A 16,834-nucleotide genomic window follows, 5' to 3' on the forward strand; every position below is an offset into this window, starting at 1 on the left:
ACCATGTGGCTGCACACATGTCCCCAGTGCGTCTGTGTGGCTGCACGTGTGTCCCTAGCATGTCTACGTGGCTGTACAGATGTCCCTAGCGTGTCCGTGTGGCTGCATGCATGTCCCTAGTGTGTCCATGTGCCTCATGCGTGTCCCTGGAGTGTCTGTGTCACTGCACACATGGCAGTGGCGTGTCTCTGGGGTGGCACGCGTGTCCCCCGCGTGTCTGGGGCTGCACAAGGCTCCCGTGGGCACACGTCGAAGCGCCCCGGTGCGTCCCCAGCACACGCGTGGCCCTGGCATGTCCCCACCCAGCACCCACCTGCGTGCGTGCGTCCCGGTGGGTCCCAGCAGCCGCGTGTCCCTCCTGTGCCACCATCCCCGCCGCCGGCGTCCCCAGCGTGTCCCCAACGTGTCCCCAACGTGTCCCCCTCATCCGCCCCTGCCCGTCTCCCCGCCGCGTCCCCACTCGTCGCGGGGCTGCCGGAGGCGGCGGGCGCGGGCGTGCCGGGCCGTGCCGTCCGACGGGCTCCGGCGTGTCCCGACGCGTCGACGGGGCCGGGCACCGCCACGCCGCCCCGGTGATCCCTGGGTTCCCAGGCCCAACCCTGCGCCCGCCGGCGGGCGCCGGTGGTGCCAGCCCCACCGGGGTGACGCCAACCCCACCGAGGTGACGCCAACCCCACCGAGGTGACGCCAGCCAGGAAGCGCGGCCCGGTGCGGCCGGATGAACCGAGGAGGGGACGACGCCAAGCGGGGCCGAGCCCCGGGCTGAGCCATGACCCCGGGGACCCGGCGGGACCCTGGCAGCACCTAAGGGTGCCATGACCCCCCCCCGGCAGCAGGTGCTGGCCGCCATCCGGGCGGAGGTGAAGCGGCACGAGGGGGCCAAGAAACACGTGAATAAGTTGATTCGGTTGGTGGAGACGGTGCCGGATCCGCGGCTGCGGGCCAGCCTCACCGCGTCCCTCTGCGTGGTGCAAGGTACGGGCAGGGAGCGGGCAGGGGGGATGGACGGAGGGACGGACGGAGGGATGGACGGACGGAGGGATGGACGGGCGGAGGGATGGACGGACAAGTGGAGGGATGGACGGAGAGGTGGATGGATGGATGGAGACGCGGATGGATGGGAGGATGGATGGGCGGATGGATGGACAGATGGACAGGTGGCTGGCTGATGGATGGAGGGGTGGATGGACGGACAGGCGGATGGATGGACAGACAGACAGGAGATGACGTCGGTCCTCCCTGACCGGCGCTGTGCCCCCAGCAGTGGTGCCCGCGGCTGCCCCAGGGGTGCCCATCCCGGCTCGGGGGGTCCCTGGGGCCCCCCACGTCCAGCGGGGCCACCCCCAAACCGTGGGGCACCGGCACCCGGCCCCCCCGGCGCAGCCGAGGCCCGATCCTGCCCAGTGCCGTGCCGGGGGCCCGGTTGGGCCCAGCAGCACCATCCCCACCACGGGGACCCATCTGGGGCCACAGGGGGGGCGCAGGGAGCCGCCGGGGGGGGTTGGGGGGCGCTGGCCCCCCCTTTGCCGCGGTTGTGCCGTCGGGGCGGTTTCCGGTGCAACAGCCCCGGTGCTGCGGTCGGTGACGTGGGCCGTTTCCTCACCTCCGGCGGTCGCCGAGGGGGGGCCCTCCTGCCGGAGAGGGGGGGAGGGCACTTTTGGGGGGCCCCATGGAGTTTTGGGGGGGGAGGGGAGGGGCTTTCCCACCCCCCAGTCCCCGCCGGTGGGTGCCCGGTGGGCTGGCGTCACCGGGGGTCGTGGGTGCCGGTGCACCCCCCGCTCCTGCTACCGAACCCCCGCATCCCTGTGCCCCCCCCTTTGTGCGCTGGCATCTCCCCAGCGCGGTTGCCGTGGCGACGGGAAGCAGGGGGATGCCTTGTTGCTAAGCGCCCGCAAAGTGGTACCCACTGCCAGCACCGGGGGGGGGGGGGGGCATAGGGCACCCCCCACCCCCCCGGTGCCCCCCAGCACCCAGCTCCCACCCGGGGGGTGCTGCCCCTCCCGCTTCCTCCTGTGCCCCACCCCCCACCCCCCCAACTCCGGGGGGGGCCACCAGGGCCTGGGGACAGGGGCTGGGGACACGGCTGTCCCGTGACCCCGTGTGTCTCCCCCCCCCGTAGCGTGGGACGTGGTGCCACAACGGCCCCCCCCGAGCAATGGGGGGCTGCTGGGAGGGACTGGGATGTACTGGCAGTGGAGGGGGGGGGGCAGCACTGGAACCGGGGGGGGCTGAGAGGGGCCAGCCCCCCCCCCCCCAGGCCAGCATGGGGACAGGGCCCGGCAGCGTGACGGGGCTGGGGTGACGGGGAGGGACCCGGGGGGGGCTCGGGGGTGCCCCCCCGTCCCCGCGCTCGCCGTGGGCGCGTTGCTGGGACGACGCGCCCGGCTCCGTCACGAGCACCGGGGAGGTGCCAGCTCCCCGGGGACCCCACGCGGGCCGGGGGACACGCGGCCCCCAGCCCCACGGGCCACCCGTGGCCCCTCGGCCCCGGCGCCTCTGGCCCACGGGGGGCACGGGGCTGGGTCCCCCCTCTCTGTCCCGGCCCGCTGGGTGCCAGCACCCACGGCCCAGCACCCTCGGGTGGGCACGGAGGGGTGGGGGGTCCTGAGCAGCCGCCGTGTCCCCAGGGGCCATGTCTGTCCCCAAGGGCCGTGTCTGTCCCCGAGGCTCTGCGTCCGTCCCCAAATGCTGCGTCCGTCCCCGAGCGCCACGTCTGTCCCCAAGCCCCGTGTCCGTCCCCATGCCCCGTGTCCGTCCCCAAATGCTGCGTCCGTCCCCGAGCGCCACGTCTGTCCCTTGGCCCCGTGTCCATCCCTGAGCCCCGTCCCCGTCCCCGAGCCCTGTCCCCGTCCCCGTCCCTGGGGTCCCGCGCCCACCGCAGGGCCCTGCGCCCGTCCCCAGGCCCCGTCTCACGGGGCCACGCCGGCGTGGCAGTGTGCGTGGCGGGGGTCACGCTGCTGACGGCGGGGGGACGGACGGACACAGGGACGCAGGCCGTGGCGGTGGCCGAGCGTGGCGGTGACAGCGGCTGTCACCCGCGGCTGCCACCGGTTGGGGGGGGGGGGGTGTGTGTCCCCTGCCATCGCCAGCCCCGCCGTTGCCGTGGCAACGGGATGCGGAGGATTTCTGCGCCGCTGCTAAAAATGATGGAAAACAGGCGGGCGAGGCCTGCCCCGTGCCACGGCCCCACGGCCCCACGGCCCCCACGGGCCCCCAAGGGCCCCCCACAGCCCCCCAAGGGCCCCCCAAGGTCCCCACGGGCCCCCCATGGCCCCCACACCCCTCCATGGGCCCCTACAGGCCCCCCCTGGCCCCCCAGAGCCTCCCATGGCCCCCCAATGTCCCCCATGGCCCCCGTGGTCCCCCAGGGTCCCCCCCCAACTGCTGCCCAAGGGGGGGGGGAGGGGACTGGGGGGGTGCAGGGTGCGGGGGGGGGAGATGGAGATGGAGGGGAGGAGGGAGAGATGGAGGGACGGAGGGACGCGGGGATGGGGAGGGGGCGGGGGGCCGGGGGGGTCGGGGGGGGGGCGCCCGGGAGCGCTCGCGCCTGCCCGGGAGCGGTGGGGCCGCCCCCGCCCCCGCCCCGGCCCGGCCCCGGCAGCGGCGGATGGCGGAGAGCGGCGGCCCCGGCCCCCCCCCGGCCCCCCCGGCCCCCGGCCCCCCCCCTCCCGGGCCCCCCCCGCTGAGGACGAGGGCGTCGGGGCGCTGCCGTGAGCCCCGGGCCCGGGGGGTCCCGGCCATGGCCCCCCCCGCCCCGTGACCCCATCGCCCCGCGCCCCATCACCCCCTCCCCCCATCACCCCCTCCCCCATCACCCCCCATAACCCCCCCCCGCCCCATAACCCCCATCACCCCCCCTCCCTGACCCCCCCCAGCCCCCCAGCCCCATAACCCCCCCCCATAACCGCCCCCACCCCCCCAGCCCCATAACCCCCCACAACCCCCCCTCCCCATAACCGCCCCCACCCCCCCGATCCATCCCCCCCTCCCCACCCCCCCCCGATGCCCCCCGGTCGCCAGCCCGGGGCGGGGGGCGGGGCGGGGGGGGGGTGACGGGGCGGGGGGAGGGGCCCGATCCCGTTGGGGGGGGGGTGGATTTGGGGAGGGGGGGGCGGCGGCGGTGCCAACCCCTCCGGGGGCGGGCGAGCGGCGAAGGCTTCGGGGAGGCAGGGCCGGGGGTGGGGACGGCGCCGAGCATCCTCGGGCACCGGCGGCGGCGGAGCCGGGGAGGGGAGAAACCGGGGGGGGGGGAACCGGGAGAGGGGGGGGCTCTGCCCGGCTGCGGGGGCGGCGGCGGGGGGGGGGGGGGTTGCCCTGCCCGCACCCATGAGCAGGACCACCGGCCTCCAGCGCCGGACCACCTACCTCATCTCCCTCACCCTGGTCAAGCTCGAGTCGGTGGCAGCTCCCGGGGAAGCGGAGCAAGCGGCGGGGGGCGGCGATGGAGCCCCCCACCCCGGGCAGGCGACGGATGCTGCCCGCGCCGAAGACCCCGGCGGCGGCGGCGGCGGCGGCGGCGGCGGTGGCGGCAAAACCAAGAGGCCCGAGCGGCTTTTCCAACGCCAGGACGCTCTCTGGATAAGTACCGCCGGCTTCGGCCCCGCCGATGCCCCCTTGACCCCCGGTAGCCCCCGGACCCCCAGTCCCGGCCCGGCGTCAACGGGCGATGGTTCGGTCGCCCCACGGCTCGGCGAAACCCGCGGCGGGCATGGCGCCAACCGCCCCCGTTCGCCCGCCTCGACGCCCGCCGCCGGCCCGCCCGCCGTGCCCCCCAAACCCGACCCGGCCTTGTTGCCCCCCGCCGTGCCCCCCAAACCCGACCCGGCCTTGCTGCCCCCACCCCCGGCCGTGCCCCCCAAACCCGACCCGGCGCTGCTGCCCCCGCCCCCGGCCGTGCCCCCCAAACCCGACCCGGCCTTGCTGCCCCCCGCCGTGCCCCCCAAACCCGACGCCCTCGCCCGGGGGGCCAAGGGCACCTTGGAGGCGCCGGGGGAGCGGGGTCGGGTCCCCCAGGAGCCCCCGCACCCCTCGGCGCCCGCCCGGCGCCCGCTGCTGGGCCAAGCCAGCTGGGGCTACCCCGAGGGCGCCGCCGAGGGGGGCAAACCCCCGGCCCACCCGGCCCCCGGCGCCTCCTCCCCGCACCCGGCCGCCGGCGCCCGCCGCTTACGCCTGGCCGGCACCAAACCCTTCAAGACGGTGACCACCAGCGGTGCCAAGGTGGCCTCCGAGGCCAAGACGGGCAAAGGCCCCCACAAAACGGCCGGCAGCCGCCTCTCCTGGCCCGAAGGCGAGGGCAAGGGGCGCCCCAAAGCCGGGGGCAAAGCGGGCGCCGAGGGGGGCCCTCGCCCGCCGCCGCGGGCTCGGCTCTCGCCCCGCAAAGGCAAAAGCAAGACCCTGGATAACAGCGATTTGCACCCGGGACCGGGGGGTTTGGCGCCGGCGCCCGTTCCCCCCGGCAGCGAAACGGGGTTGAAACGGGGGCGCGAGGGCGGCCGAGCGTCCACCCGCGACCGCAAGATGCTCAAGTTCATCAGCGGGATCTTCGCCAAGAGCCCGGCGGCCACCCCCACCCACCCCGCGCCCCCCTGGGCCCTGCTCAGCACCGACCTGGGCAGGGGCGCCTCCCCCAGTGAGTACCGGCGTCCGCCGCGCCATGCCTCAGTTTCCCCCGCATCCCTGGGCGACCTGGATGCAGGCGGGATTGGGGGGGGGGGTACCACCAGCTGCCCGTGACCACGCGCCGGCTGTGCCGTGGGGTGTCGTTGTGCCGTGGGGTGTCGTTGTGCCGTGGCGGGGTGTTGTGCCGTGGTGGGGGGGGTTGTGCCGTGCCTCAGTTTCCCCGTGGCTGCCTGTGTGGGGGCAGGGGGTGGGGAAGGGGTGCTCCCGAACGCCCGGGTCCGCTTGCCGGCCGTGGCCGTGGGGGGCTGTGGCCCGCGTGGGGCAGAAGGACCCGTCCGCACCCCACGGCTGGGGGTGGTCGGGGGGCGCTGGGGGGCGTGGGGGGGGTTGAGGACTTGTGACGCACCAGGCGGGGCCAGCCCCCCGCGCGGGGGGACCGGGGGTCCCGGCCTGTGCCCGGGGTCCCGTGGGGCAGCCGACGTGGGGGTGCGCAGGTGCCGGCCGTGGCAGGGGCGCCCGTGCCTCAGTTTCCCCACCGGGGTTGGCTCCATTAGGCTCAGGGGCCGACCCCTCACCCGTCTCCATTCCGCCGTCCGTCCGTCTGTCCGCTCCTCCATCCCCGTCGCCGTCCGTGCGTCACACGTTCACCCGTCCTTCTGTCCCACTTGCCCCACATCCCTCCGGCCGGCCGCCCCATAGCCGCCCTGTGTCCGTCCCTCCGGCCGCCCCGCTCCCATCCCGGACCCCCCCGGTGCCGTGGGGTGCGTGGGCAGAGCCTGACGGGGACCCGGGGGTGGCAGCGGGGACACCCGGGGGTGGCAGCTCGGTGACGCTGTGCGGGGTGACAGGCAGCGGCGTTAACCCCTCGCCTGCCACGCACCTGGCAGGGGGGCAGCCCTGCGTACGGCGTGGGGGAAACTGAGGCACGGGATGGCGGGGGCACCCTGCCTCTGCCCTGCCTCAGTTTCCCCTTCTCGTGGTGCGGGAGGTGAGGTGCCACGCTGCCCGAGGGGGGCTGGGGGTGCCGGGCAGCGGGTGTGGGGGGCGCAGGCAACGTCCTCGTGCCACGCCACGCCGTGTACTTGTGCCCCGCCACGTCCTCGTGCCCCAAACGCGCTGGTGCCTGCCATGTTGTTGTGCACCACGTCCGTCGCATCCTCGTGCCCATCGTGGGCTGCGCCGCGTCCTCGTGCCACGTTGCGTCCTGGTGCCCATCGCATCCTCGTGCCACGCCGCCTCCTCGTGCCGCGCTGTGTCCTCCTGCCTGCCATGTTGTCGTGCGCCACATCCGTCACGTCCTCATGCCCATCGTGTGCCACATCACGTCCTCGTGCCACGCCGTGTCCTGGTGCCCATCGTGTCCCCCTGCCGTGCCACGTCCTCCTGCCACGCTGCACCCTCGTGCCCGCCACATCCTTATGTCCACCATGTCCTCGTGGCCACAGCCATGTCCCCGTCCCCGCCATGTCGTGTCTCTGTGTCCCTCCCGCCGCCCCCGCCGGGCTCGGTGCGGTGCCGTTGCTTGGTGACGACTCGTGGCCGCCCACGCAGGATGCTGCCGGCGGCGCTGCCGCAGGACTGGGGGCGGCCGTGCCCCCACCCGGGCTGGGGTGCCGTGGGGTGCGGGGGGTTCCTGGGCACCATCTCACCCCTCTCCTCCCCGCAGAGGCCTTGGTGAACAGCCAGGAATGGACCCTGAGCCGCTCCATCCCCGAGATCCGCCTGGTGGGTACCGTGGCCTCGTGTCCCTGCCCCGTGTCCTCCCGTCCTCGGCTTCCCTGACGCCCCCTCTGCCCTCTCCCCAGGGCGTCCTGGGCAGCAGCAAGAGTGGGAAGTCAGCGCTCGTCCACCGCTTCCTCACTGGCTCCTACGTGGGCCTGGAGCCCACCGAGAGTGAGTGGCCACGGGGATGGACATGGCCATGGGGTTGGGAACGGCCATGGGAATGGCCACGGCTATGGTGGCGGGCATGGCCACGGCGCTGGGTATGGCCATGGGGATGGAGAAGGTCATGAGGATGGACAAGGCCGTAGGGTTGGGCATGGCCATGGGATGGACACGGTCATGGTGCAGGACATGGCCACAGCGCTGGGCATGGCCATGGGGACAGACAAGGCCGTGGTACTGAGCGCAGCTGTGGGGTGGACAAGGCCATGGTGCTGGGTAAGGCCACGGGGATGGGCAAGGCCATGGGTAGAGGTAAGGTCCTGGTGCTGGCCGTGGCCATGGGGTGGGCAAGGCCATGGGGCCCGGTGGAGCCCCAGGGCTCCCCCTCTCCTCCCCCTGGCTCCAGGTGGCCAGTTCAAGCGCGAGGTGATGGTCGATGGCCAGAGCCACCTCCTGCTCATCCGGGAGGAAGGAGGCGCCCCGGATGCCAAGGTACGTGGGGGCTGGGGGCCGGGGGGGCCGTGCCGGCCAGTGCTGAGCCCTGACCCCCGTCCGCGTCCCCCCCAGTTTGCCAGCTGGGCAGACGCCGTCATCTTCGTCTTCAGCCTGGAGAACGAGAGCAGCTTTGAGGAGGTGACGCAGCTGCACGCGCTGCTCAGCGGCTACCGGGGCGCCAGCGAGGTGGCCCTGGCGCTGGTGGGCACCCAGGGTGAGCTGGGGACGTGGGACCAGCCCCACGGGGACGGGTCGGGGACGGGGAGGGGACGACCCCCGCCTCACTCCCCTGCTCCCCCCAGACAAGATCAGCTCCTCCAACCCCCGGGTGATCGAGGACGCCCGGGCCCAGGCGCTCTGCGGGGACATGAAGAGGTGCCTCTACTACGAGACCTGTGCCACGTACGGCCTCAACGTCGACCGGGTCTTCACTGAGGGTGGGTGTCCTGCAGCGCTCAGCTCCGCCGGCAGCTCCGGCGTCGCCGGGGGGGTGTGTGCTGGCGGTGGGGAGGGGGCTGTGGCTGGTCATAGCGGTGGGGTGGGGGCTGGTGACCAGGTAGGACAGGGACCGTGGCCAGCATGGGATGGCGATCGTGGTTGGGTGGGATGGGGGTTGTGGCCAGGGTGGCACAGGACCCATGGCCAGGGTGGGATGGGGACCGTGGCCAGTGGCCAGGGTGGGATGGGGACTGTGACCAGTGTCTGGGGTGGCTGGGGGCTGGTGTCCAGGTAGGACAGGGACCGTGGCCAGCGTGGGATGGCGATCGTGGTTGCGTGGGATGGGGGTTGTGGCCAGGGTGGCACAGTTCACATGGCCAAGTGGGATGGGCACCGTGGCCAGGATGGCATGGGGACCATGGCCTTGTGGGATGGGGACCATGGTCAGTGGTCAGGGTGGAATGGGAACTGTGGCCAGTGTCTGGGGTGGCTGGGAGTTGGTGACCAGGTAGGTTGGCACTGTGGCCAGTGGCCAGGGTGGCACAGGAGTCATGGCTGGGTGGGCTGGGGACCATGGCCAATGCCTGGGGTGCGATGGGGACTGTGGCTGGGGTAGGATGGGTCCGTGGCTGGTGGCTGAGGTGGGATGGGGACCATGGCTGGGGTAGGATGGGTCCGTGGCCGGTGGCTGACGTGGGATGGGGACCATGGCTGGGTGGATGGGGACAGTGGCCATATGGGATGGAGACTGTGGCCGGGGTGGGCCGGGAGCCATGTCCAGGTGGGCCGGGGACCGTGGCCGGGCGGGTTTGGGGTCTCGGCAGCGTGGCCCGCCTGACGCGAGGCTCTCGGCGCAGTCGCCCAGAAGGTGGTGGCGCTGAAGAAGCAGCAGCAGCTCATGGCGTCCTGCAAGTCTCTGCCCAGCACCCCCAGCCACTCGGCCGCGTCCACCCCCGTCGGGGGCATCCACCCCGGCCAGGTACCCCCCGGCTCGCCCCGCCCCGGCCGGCTGCTGCCCTGCCCTTGCCCGTCCCTCCAGCCACGGGACGCCGGGGCTGACCCCGTGTCCCATCCAGGCCAGCAACGGTGGCCACACCAGCGACTACTCGTCCTCGCTGCCCTCCACCCCCAACGTCAGCCACCGGGAGCTGCGGAGCGAGACCCCAGCCCCGCTGGGCACCCCCAGCTCCCTGCACCGCGGGGCCAAGCGCCGCACCAGCCTCTTCGCCGTGAGTGTGCCGGGACCCCCGCGGTGGCAGCGGGGGATGCGTGGCCCCTGGGTGTCCCCCTGGCAGGGTGGTGGTGGTATAGGGGGGCATGTGGCACCTCGGGTGTCCCCCTGGAAGGGCGGTGGCAGCGTGGGACATGTGGCACTCAGGGTGTCCCCCTGGAAGGGTGGTGGTGGCAGCACAGGGAGGCACGTGGCACCTGGGGTGTCCCCCTGGCATGGTGGTGGTGGCACAGGGGGGCATGTAGCACCCGGGGTGATCCTGGGGCACAGTGGTGGCAGTGGGGACCATGTGGCACCTGGGCTGTCTACCCAGCAGCGGGGGGTACACAGTACCTGGGGTGTCCCCTGGCAGGGTGGTGGCAGCAGGGGACATATGGCACCCAGAGTGTCCTCCTGGTGTGGTGGTGGTGGCACAGGGGGACACATGGCACCCAGGGTGTCCCCACCATGGGGCTCCGGCAGTGGGGGACACATGGGCACCCCGGGGGGCAGTGGCTGGGGACATGGCACCCTGAGTGCCCCCAGCAGTGCCACGCGTCCCACTGACCCCGTCCCCGCAGACGCGCCGGGGCAGCGACTCGGAGAAGCGGAGCCTGGACAGCCGGGGCGAGGTGGCGGGCAGCGGCCGCGCCATCCCCATCAAGCAGGTCGGTGGGGCAGTGGTGGCACTGGTGGGACACGGCGAAGTCCCCAACCGTCCCCTCCCGGTCCCCCTCACCGTCCCTTCGTCTCCAGAGCTTCCTGCTGAAGCGCAGCGGCAACTCCCTCAACAAGGAGTGGAAGAAGAAGTACGTGACCTTGTCCAGCAACGGGCTCCTCTTCTACCACCCCAGCATCAATGTGAGTGTCCCCGTCCCCACCCCTGTCCCCACGGCGGGGGGGAGCCCCGGTCTCAGCCCCCGCCTGTCCCCGTGGCAGGACTACATCCACAGCACCCACGGGAAGGAGATGGACCTTCTCCGTACCACCGTCAAGGTCCCTGGCAAGCGCCCGCCCCGCGCCATCTCTGCCTGCGGCCCCTCCGCCAGCATCAACGGGCTGGTGAAGGACGTGGGCGGGGGGACGGCGCCCGAGGGTGGTGGTGAGTACCGGGGCGGTGGTGGTGGCAGTGGGGTGGGGGTCTGGGGGGACCCCAGTGTCACCGGTCCTTCCCCACCCACAGCCGGCGCCTCTCCCGTGGGGCTTAGCCTCCCCCCGGAGCCAGGGATGAAGGGCGCGGGCAAGGCTGAGAGGTCCCTGCAGCGCTGCGCCTCCGCCTCCAGCGCCAAGCTGTCCGGCTCTGGTGAGTGTCCCCGTCCCCTCTCACGCTCATGGACCCGGCCACCTTCCCGGGACAGAGCCAGGGGCCTTGCCTGCGGTGGCCCCACTGAGCCCAGTGGCCCCTGGTGAGCCTGGGGACCCCTGGTGAGCCTGGGGACCCGGTGGCCCTTGGTGGCCCTGGTGATCCTGGAGGCCACAATGAGCCTGGTGGCCCTGGTGAGCCCAGTGGCCCCAGTGACCCTGGTGGATTTGGTGACCTTGGTGGCTCCAATGGTCGCAGTGACCCTCATCACCCTGGGGAGCCAGGTGGCTCTTGTGACGCTGGTGGCCCCAGTGATCCTGATGAGGCCAGTGGACTTGGTGGCCCTGGTGGTCCTAGTGATCCCAGTGAACCCAGTGGCCCTTGTGAGCCCGGTGGCCCTGGTGAGTCCAGTGGCTCTGGTGGACTTGGTCACTCTGGTGGCTTCAATGGCCCTGGTGACTCCAGTGAGCCCAGTGGTCCTTGTGACCCTGGTGGCCCCAGTGGTCCTGGTGAACCCAGTGGTGCTGGTGGACTTGGTGACCCTGGTGGCTCCAATGGCCCTGGTGAGGCTAGTGGTCCTTGTGACCCTGGTGGCCCCAGTCATCCTAATGAGCGCAGCGGCCCTGGTGAGCTCGGTGGCCCCCAGCACCCCAGCGCGCGGGTCTCTCGGCAGACGGCCCCCCTGCCTTCGAGGCCATCTCCAGCCCCAGCAGCTCGGGCAAAGACCCGCCGCCGTCGCCCATGATCGACAGGAAGAAGCACCGACGGAAGAAGCTGATGACGCCGTCCAAGACGGAGGGCTCGGCCGGGCAGGCGGAAGGTGAGAGCTGTGGGGACGGTGCCCCGAGCCCCGGTCACTCATGGATGGTGGCCACGGAGCCATGGGGACAACGCCACCGCACCCCACGGGGACGATGCCCCAGGATGCCACAGGGCTCCGGTGAACAGAGGATCTGGGCCTGATCCTGGCCCCCCCCCCCTTGCCACGCTCAGCCACTGCTGCCCTGCCCACGCGTCCCCCCCTCGCTCTGCCACCGCCTGCCACCCCCCTGCACCCCGGCGCTGTCCCCATCCCCCCAGGGCTTTGCGGGTTCCTCTCGTGACTCTCTCTCCCCCTTTCCTCTCTCTGCTCTCGCTGCCCCGGACCCTCCGCAGCCAAGCGCAAAATGTGGAAATTAAAAAGCTTTGGTAGTTTAAGAAATATTTATAAAACAGGTAATGTGGTGCGTGGCGCGTGGCCTGCTCCACTCATGCATGTGGCTGTGTCCCATCCTCGCCTGCCGCCACCGCATCTCCTGCTGGGCAGAGACGGGGGGGCCCCGGGAGCGGGGGGGGTGGTGGGGACCACCGGGGTGGGCGCCCCTTTGGGTGCGGGGGGGGGATGTGGAGGGGCCGGGGTGGACGCTGGGGCAGCCCAGCACCCCCCGAGCGTGGGACCCCCCCGCCGCACCGCCCAGCCCCCGTCCCACCACCCGCCGGGGGGTCTCTGGTCCCACAGAGGAGGAGAACTTCGAGTTCATCATCGTGTCCAGCACGGGCCAGACGTGGCACTTCGAGGCGAGCAGCTTCGAGGAGCGCGACGCCTGGGTGCAGGCCATCGAGAGCCAGATCCTGGCCAGCCTGCAGTGCTGCGAGAGCAGCAAGAACAAGGTAGGACCCCGCGGGTGGCCAGGGGGCCACGATGCCACCACCCCCCGCCCCGCTCACCCCTCCCTGTCTCCCCCAGGCTCGCATGGACAGCCAGAGCGAAGCCGTGGCCATCCAGGCCATCCGCAACGCCCGGGGCAACTCGCTCTGCGTGGACTGTGGGGCGCCCAGTGAGTCTCCTGGGGGGCAGCTGGGGGGGCTGTTGGTGACGTGGGGCCATGTGGGGTCATCGGTTGCATGGTGCCACGAGCCATGTGGGGCCACGGGCCCTGGGGGACCATTGGTCACACAGTGCCATGGACCATGTGGGGCTACTGGCCACGTGGGGCCATCGGTTGCATGGTGCCATGGGCCATGTGGGACTACTGGCCACGTGGGGCCATCAGTTGCATGCTGCCATGGGCCACACGAGGCCATGGGGGGCCATTGGTCACACAGTGCCATGGATCATGTAGGGCCATTGGTTACTTGGTGCCATGGGCCATGGAGGGCCATTGGCCATGGGGTGCCATTGGTCACGTGGTGCCACGGGCCATGTGGTGCCATCGGTCACACGGTGCCATCGGTCACATGGTGCCATCGGCCATGTGGTGCCATCAGTCACACAGTGCCATCAGCCATGCGGTGCCACGCATCAAGGTGTGCCACTAGCCAGGTGGTGCTACGGGGTGATGTGATGCCACGGGCCACCCAATAACCTGGGCAAGGAAGCAGCATATGCCACATGACACCATGGGCCATCTAATGCCATGGGCCACGTCATGCCATGGGCCACCCAATGCCCTGGACTAGGAAGCACCACGTGCCACATGATGCCATAGGCCACACGATGCCACGGGCCACACTGTGCCATGGATTGCGTGGTGCCACGGGTCACACAGCGCCACGCGCCATGGGGTGCCGCAAGCCAAGGGGTGCCGCGCACCATGCAATGGCCACACGCTGCCGTGGGCCAGACAGTGCCACGAGCCACCCGATGCCCCCGGCGTGGTGCCGACGGTCGCTGTGCATCCCCCCCTCCCCAGACCCCACCTGGGCCAGCCTGAACCTGGGGGCCTTGATCTGCATCGAGTGCTCGGGGATCCACCGCAACCTGGGCACCCACCTGTCCCGCGTGCGCTCCCTCGACCTGGACGATTGGCCCCGGGAGCTCACGCTGGTGCTGACGTCCATCGGCAACGCCACCGCCAACAGCATCTGGGAGAAGAACCCGCAGGGCCGCTGTAAACCCACCCACGAGTCGTCCCGGTGGGTGTGTCGTCATGTCCCCCCCCCCCCGCGTCACCGCTCTGCCACCTCCCTGATGCCATGCCGTCCCTGACGCCACCCGTTCTCCCCAGGGAGGAGCGGGAGTCGTGGATCCGGGCCAAGTACGAGCAGCGGCTCTTCCTGGCGCCGCTGCCGGCGGCCGAGGCGCCGCTGGGGGAGCAGCTCTTCCACGCGGTGCAGGAGAAGGACCTGGAGATGGTGCTGCTGCTCCTGGCCCACAGCAAGAAGGAGCAGCTCAACGTCAGCACCGGCGACAAGGACCGGCGCACGGCGCTGCACGTGGCCTGCGACATGGCCCTCGTGGTCATCACCCAGCTGCTGGTGTGGGTACGTTTGGGCAGGGGGCAAAGGGGGGACGGGGTGGAGGTGGCCATGGCATGGGGTGGGGGGCATGGGGTGGCCATGGGGCACATGGAATGGCCATGGGAAGCATGGCGTGGCTGGGGGGGGAGAGACCGTGGTCATGGGGACTACGACATGGCTATGGGGGATGTGGCATGGTCTTGGGGACTGTGGCATGGCCAGGGGGGACATGGCGTGGTCATGGGGACCATGGCATGGCCAGGGGGGAGATAGCGTGGTCTTGGGGACTGTGGCATGGCTATGGGGGGCATGGCGTGGTCATAAGGACCATGACGTGGTTATGGGGGACATGGTGTGGACATGGGGACTGTGGCACGGCTATGGGGGAGACGGCACTGTCATGGGGACCGTGACGTGGATATGGGAGGAGATGACGTGGCCATGGGGACCATGGGGTGGCTATGGTGGCCGTGGCATGGCCGTGGGGACCATGACGTGGCTATGAGGGGATATGGCATAGCCAGGAGAATCATGGGATGGCCATGGGGGAATCACACACTGCCAAGCGAGATATGGGATGGCCACAGGGGAATGTGGCATGACCACAGGGGATAAGGCACGTCCATGGGGGACGCGGCATGGCTACCGGGGATGTGGCATGGCCGCGGAGACCATGTAACAGCCACGAGGGCCAGAGCCGGCAGTGCAGGGCGGCTGACACGTCGGCTGTGCCTGCAGTACGGCGCGGACGTTCGGGCGCGGGACGGGCAGGGCCACACGGCGCTCTTCTACGCCCGCCGCGCCGGCAGCCAGGAGTGCGCCGACATCCTGCTGCAGCACGGCTGCCCCGGCGAGGGCCCCGGTGGCCCAGCCACCCCCGGGTTGCGCCGCAAGAGCAGCTGCGCCAGCATGGGTCCCTGCGAGCCCCGGACCGCCCTGGTATAGCCGGCAAGGGGCCCGGTGCCCGCTCGGCATCCCCCCGGACTGCGGGTGCCCGTGGGCCCCGGCTCGGCCCCGGCGTCACCCGTCGCCGCCCCACGGTTTGTATTTTTGATGCTCTATTTATTATTCAGCTCCCGCTGGGGTCTCTTCTGGTCCTGTCCCCCTGCCCGTGCCAGGTCCCCCCCCACCTGCTGGGGCTCGCGGTGGTGGCACCACCACCTGGACCCCTGGGTCCCCCTCCCGGTGCTGCCACGGCCCCCTCCCCATGCATCATGCCCAGCAAGGGGTGGGCACCGCGTCTCGGCACAGCCCTGCTGGGGTCGGGACACTGGGGCTCCCAGCCTGGTGCCGTGGCCGGTGACACCCCTTCCTGTGTCACCCCACTCGTGCCACCCCTGCCTGTGCCACCCCTTCCTTGGCACGGGTCACCACCCCTCTCTGTGGCACCCTGCTCACAGCACCCCACCGTGCCACCCTCCCCATGCCCCCCCGGCCATGCCGCCCCCACGTCACCCCCAGCCATGCCGCCCTCCTCATGCCCCCCGCCGTGCCACCCTGTCCCCTGGCACAGCCCCCCGGCTCCGTGGCAGGAGCAGAGCAGACCCCACCCCACCCCTCCTTTTCTACAACAACCTTTTGTACACCCCCTCCCCCCACCGTGGCCTGACACCCCCCCCCCCCCCATCCCTCCCCTCTTTTTCTTGGCATCCCCTTGGGAACCTCTTTAATTTATTGCTTCGTTTAGCATTAGGATAGAGCCAGCCCCCCGCCACGGTGCCACGGTGCCCGGCGGGGGGGGAACCGCCGGCGGGACCCCCGCCACCTCTCCCGCTGGCCGTGGGCCCTGGGGGGGGCCCACCCCGTCCCCCGCCCCGGGACCCCCCATGAATGTAGGGGCACCCCCCTGCTGTGACGCCCCCCGACGCGCCACGCGCCCCGGCAGCGCCGGTGGGGCTGAGCCAGGGTCCCCAGGTTGGAGGGCCGGGGGGTGCCGGGGGGGGGGCCGGGCCGTGCCGGGGGGGTCCGGGCCGTGTACAGCATTTTCATCTCTTGGGTTGTAACTGTAAGTACGTAACAATGTCGGACTTGGCGCTGTGACCGTGGCTGCTCCTTCCTGGCGTCGTGGCACGGGGTGGCGGGGGCACGCGGGGGCGGTTGGGTAGCGGAGAAGGTCAGGAGTCTGGCCACGGGCCCGTGGCACAGCTGGGTGGGTTGTGCCGTGGGGCTGTGGCACGGTGCGGTGCTGTGCCACGGGGCCACGCTGGTGACGTTGTGCCGTGCCGGAGAGCCACAGGGCCATGCCGGTGGAGCTGGGCCATGGTGTGGTGCCACTGAGCCACTGAGCCACGCCGTGGAGTTACACCCGTGGAGCTGTGCCACCGGCTGGTGCTGGAGAGCCACGCTGTGAGGCCACACCGGTGGAGCTGTGCCATGGTGCCAGAGAGCCATGGGGCCATGCACATGGAGCTGTGCCACGGCTCAGTGCTGGAGAGCAACACAGTGGGGACAGCCACTGATGGACCTGTGCCACGGGTCGGTGCCGAAGAGCCGTGCCGTGCTGTCATGCCGGTGGAGCTGTGGCACAGGTCGTTGCTGGAGAGCCACGGGGCCGGATCGGTGGTCCTGTGCCGCGGTGCAATGCTGCAGAACCACACGGTGAGGCCACGCTGATGGAAGTGTGCCACGGCTTGGTGCTGGAGAGCCATGCTGCGGGGTCACGC

At 71.7% G+C, this 16,834-nt stretch overlaps 1 protein-coding gene across 1 annotated transcript; it reads left to right on the top strand.

Moving 5' to 3' along the window:
- The first annotated feature begins 736 nt into the window (after positions 1–736).
- Positions 737–15,610, top strand: AGAP2 (ArfGAP with GTPase domain, ankyrin repeat and PH domain 2). The gene is made up of 18 exons (XM_082332364.1): positions 737–975; positions 7,286–7,344; positions 7,425–7,512; positions 7,913–7,998; positions 8,074–8,215; positions 8,304–8,438; positions 9,297–9,418; positions 9,516–9,668; positions 10,231–10,317; positions 10,406–10,510; positions 10,589–10,751; positions 10,833–10,952; positions 11,626–11,772; positions 12,451–12,602; positions 12,679–12,769; positions 13,625–13,847; positions 13,940–14,195; positions 14,910–15,610. The coding sequence occupies exons 1-18, from the start codon at positions 816–818 to the stop codon at positions 15,114–15,116; spliced, it is 2,496 nt and encodes an 831-aa protein (XP_082188490.1). The 5' UTR covers positions 737–815; the 3' UTR covers positions 15,117–15,610.
- The last annotated feature ends 1,224 nt before the right edge of the window (positions 15,611–16,834 follow it).

The sequence above is a fragment of the Platalea leucorodia genome, assembly GCF_965183815.1.
Source record: "Platalea leucorodia genome assembly, chromosome: 23".
Taxonomy (NCBI): domain Eukaryota; kingdom Metazoa; phylum Chordata; class Aves; order Pelecaniformes; family Threskiornithidae; genus Platalea; species Platalea leucorodia.

What these genes read in the sequence shown, in the direction of transcription:
- AGAP2 (XM_082332364.1), top strand. Translation starts at nt 816, where the DNA reads ATGACCCCCCCCCGGCAGCAGGTGCTGGCCGCCATCCGGGCGGAGGTG. An exon ending in GGGGCATCCACCCCGGCCAG is followed by an intron (nt 9,419 to 9,515) that starts GTACCCCCCGGC and finishes TGTCCCATCCAG; the next exon opens with GCCAGCAACGGTGGCCACAC. An exon ending in GACGGCGCCCGAGGGTGGTG is followed by an intron (nt 10,752 to 10,832) that starts GTGAGTACCGGG and finishes CCCCACCCACAG; the next exon opens with CCGGCGCCTCTCCCGTGGGG.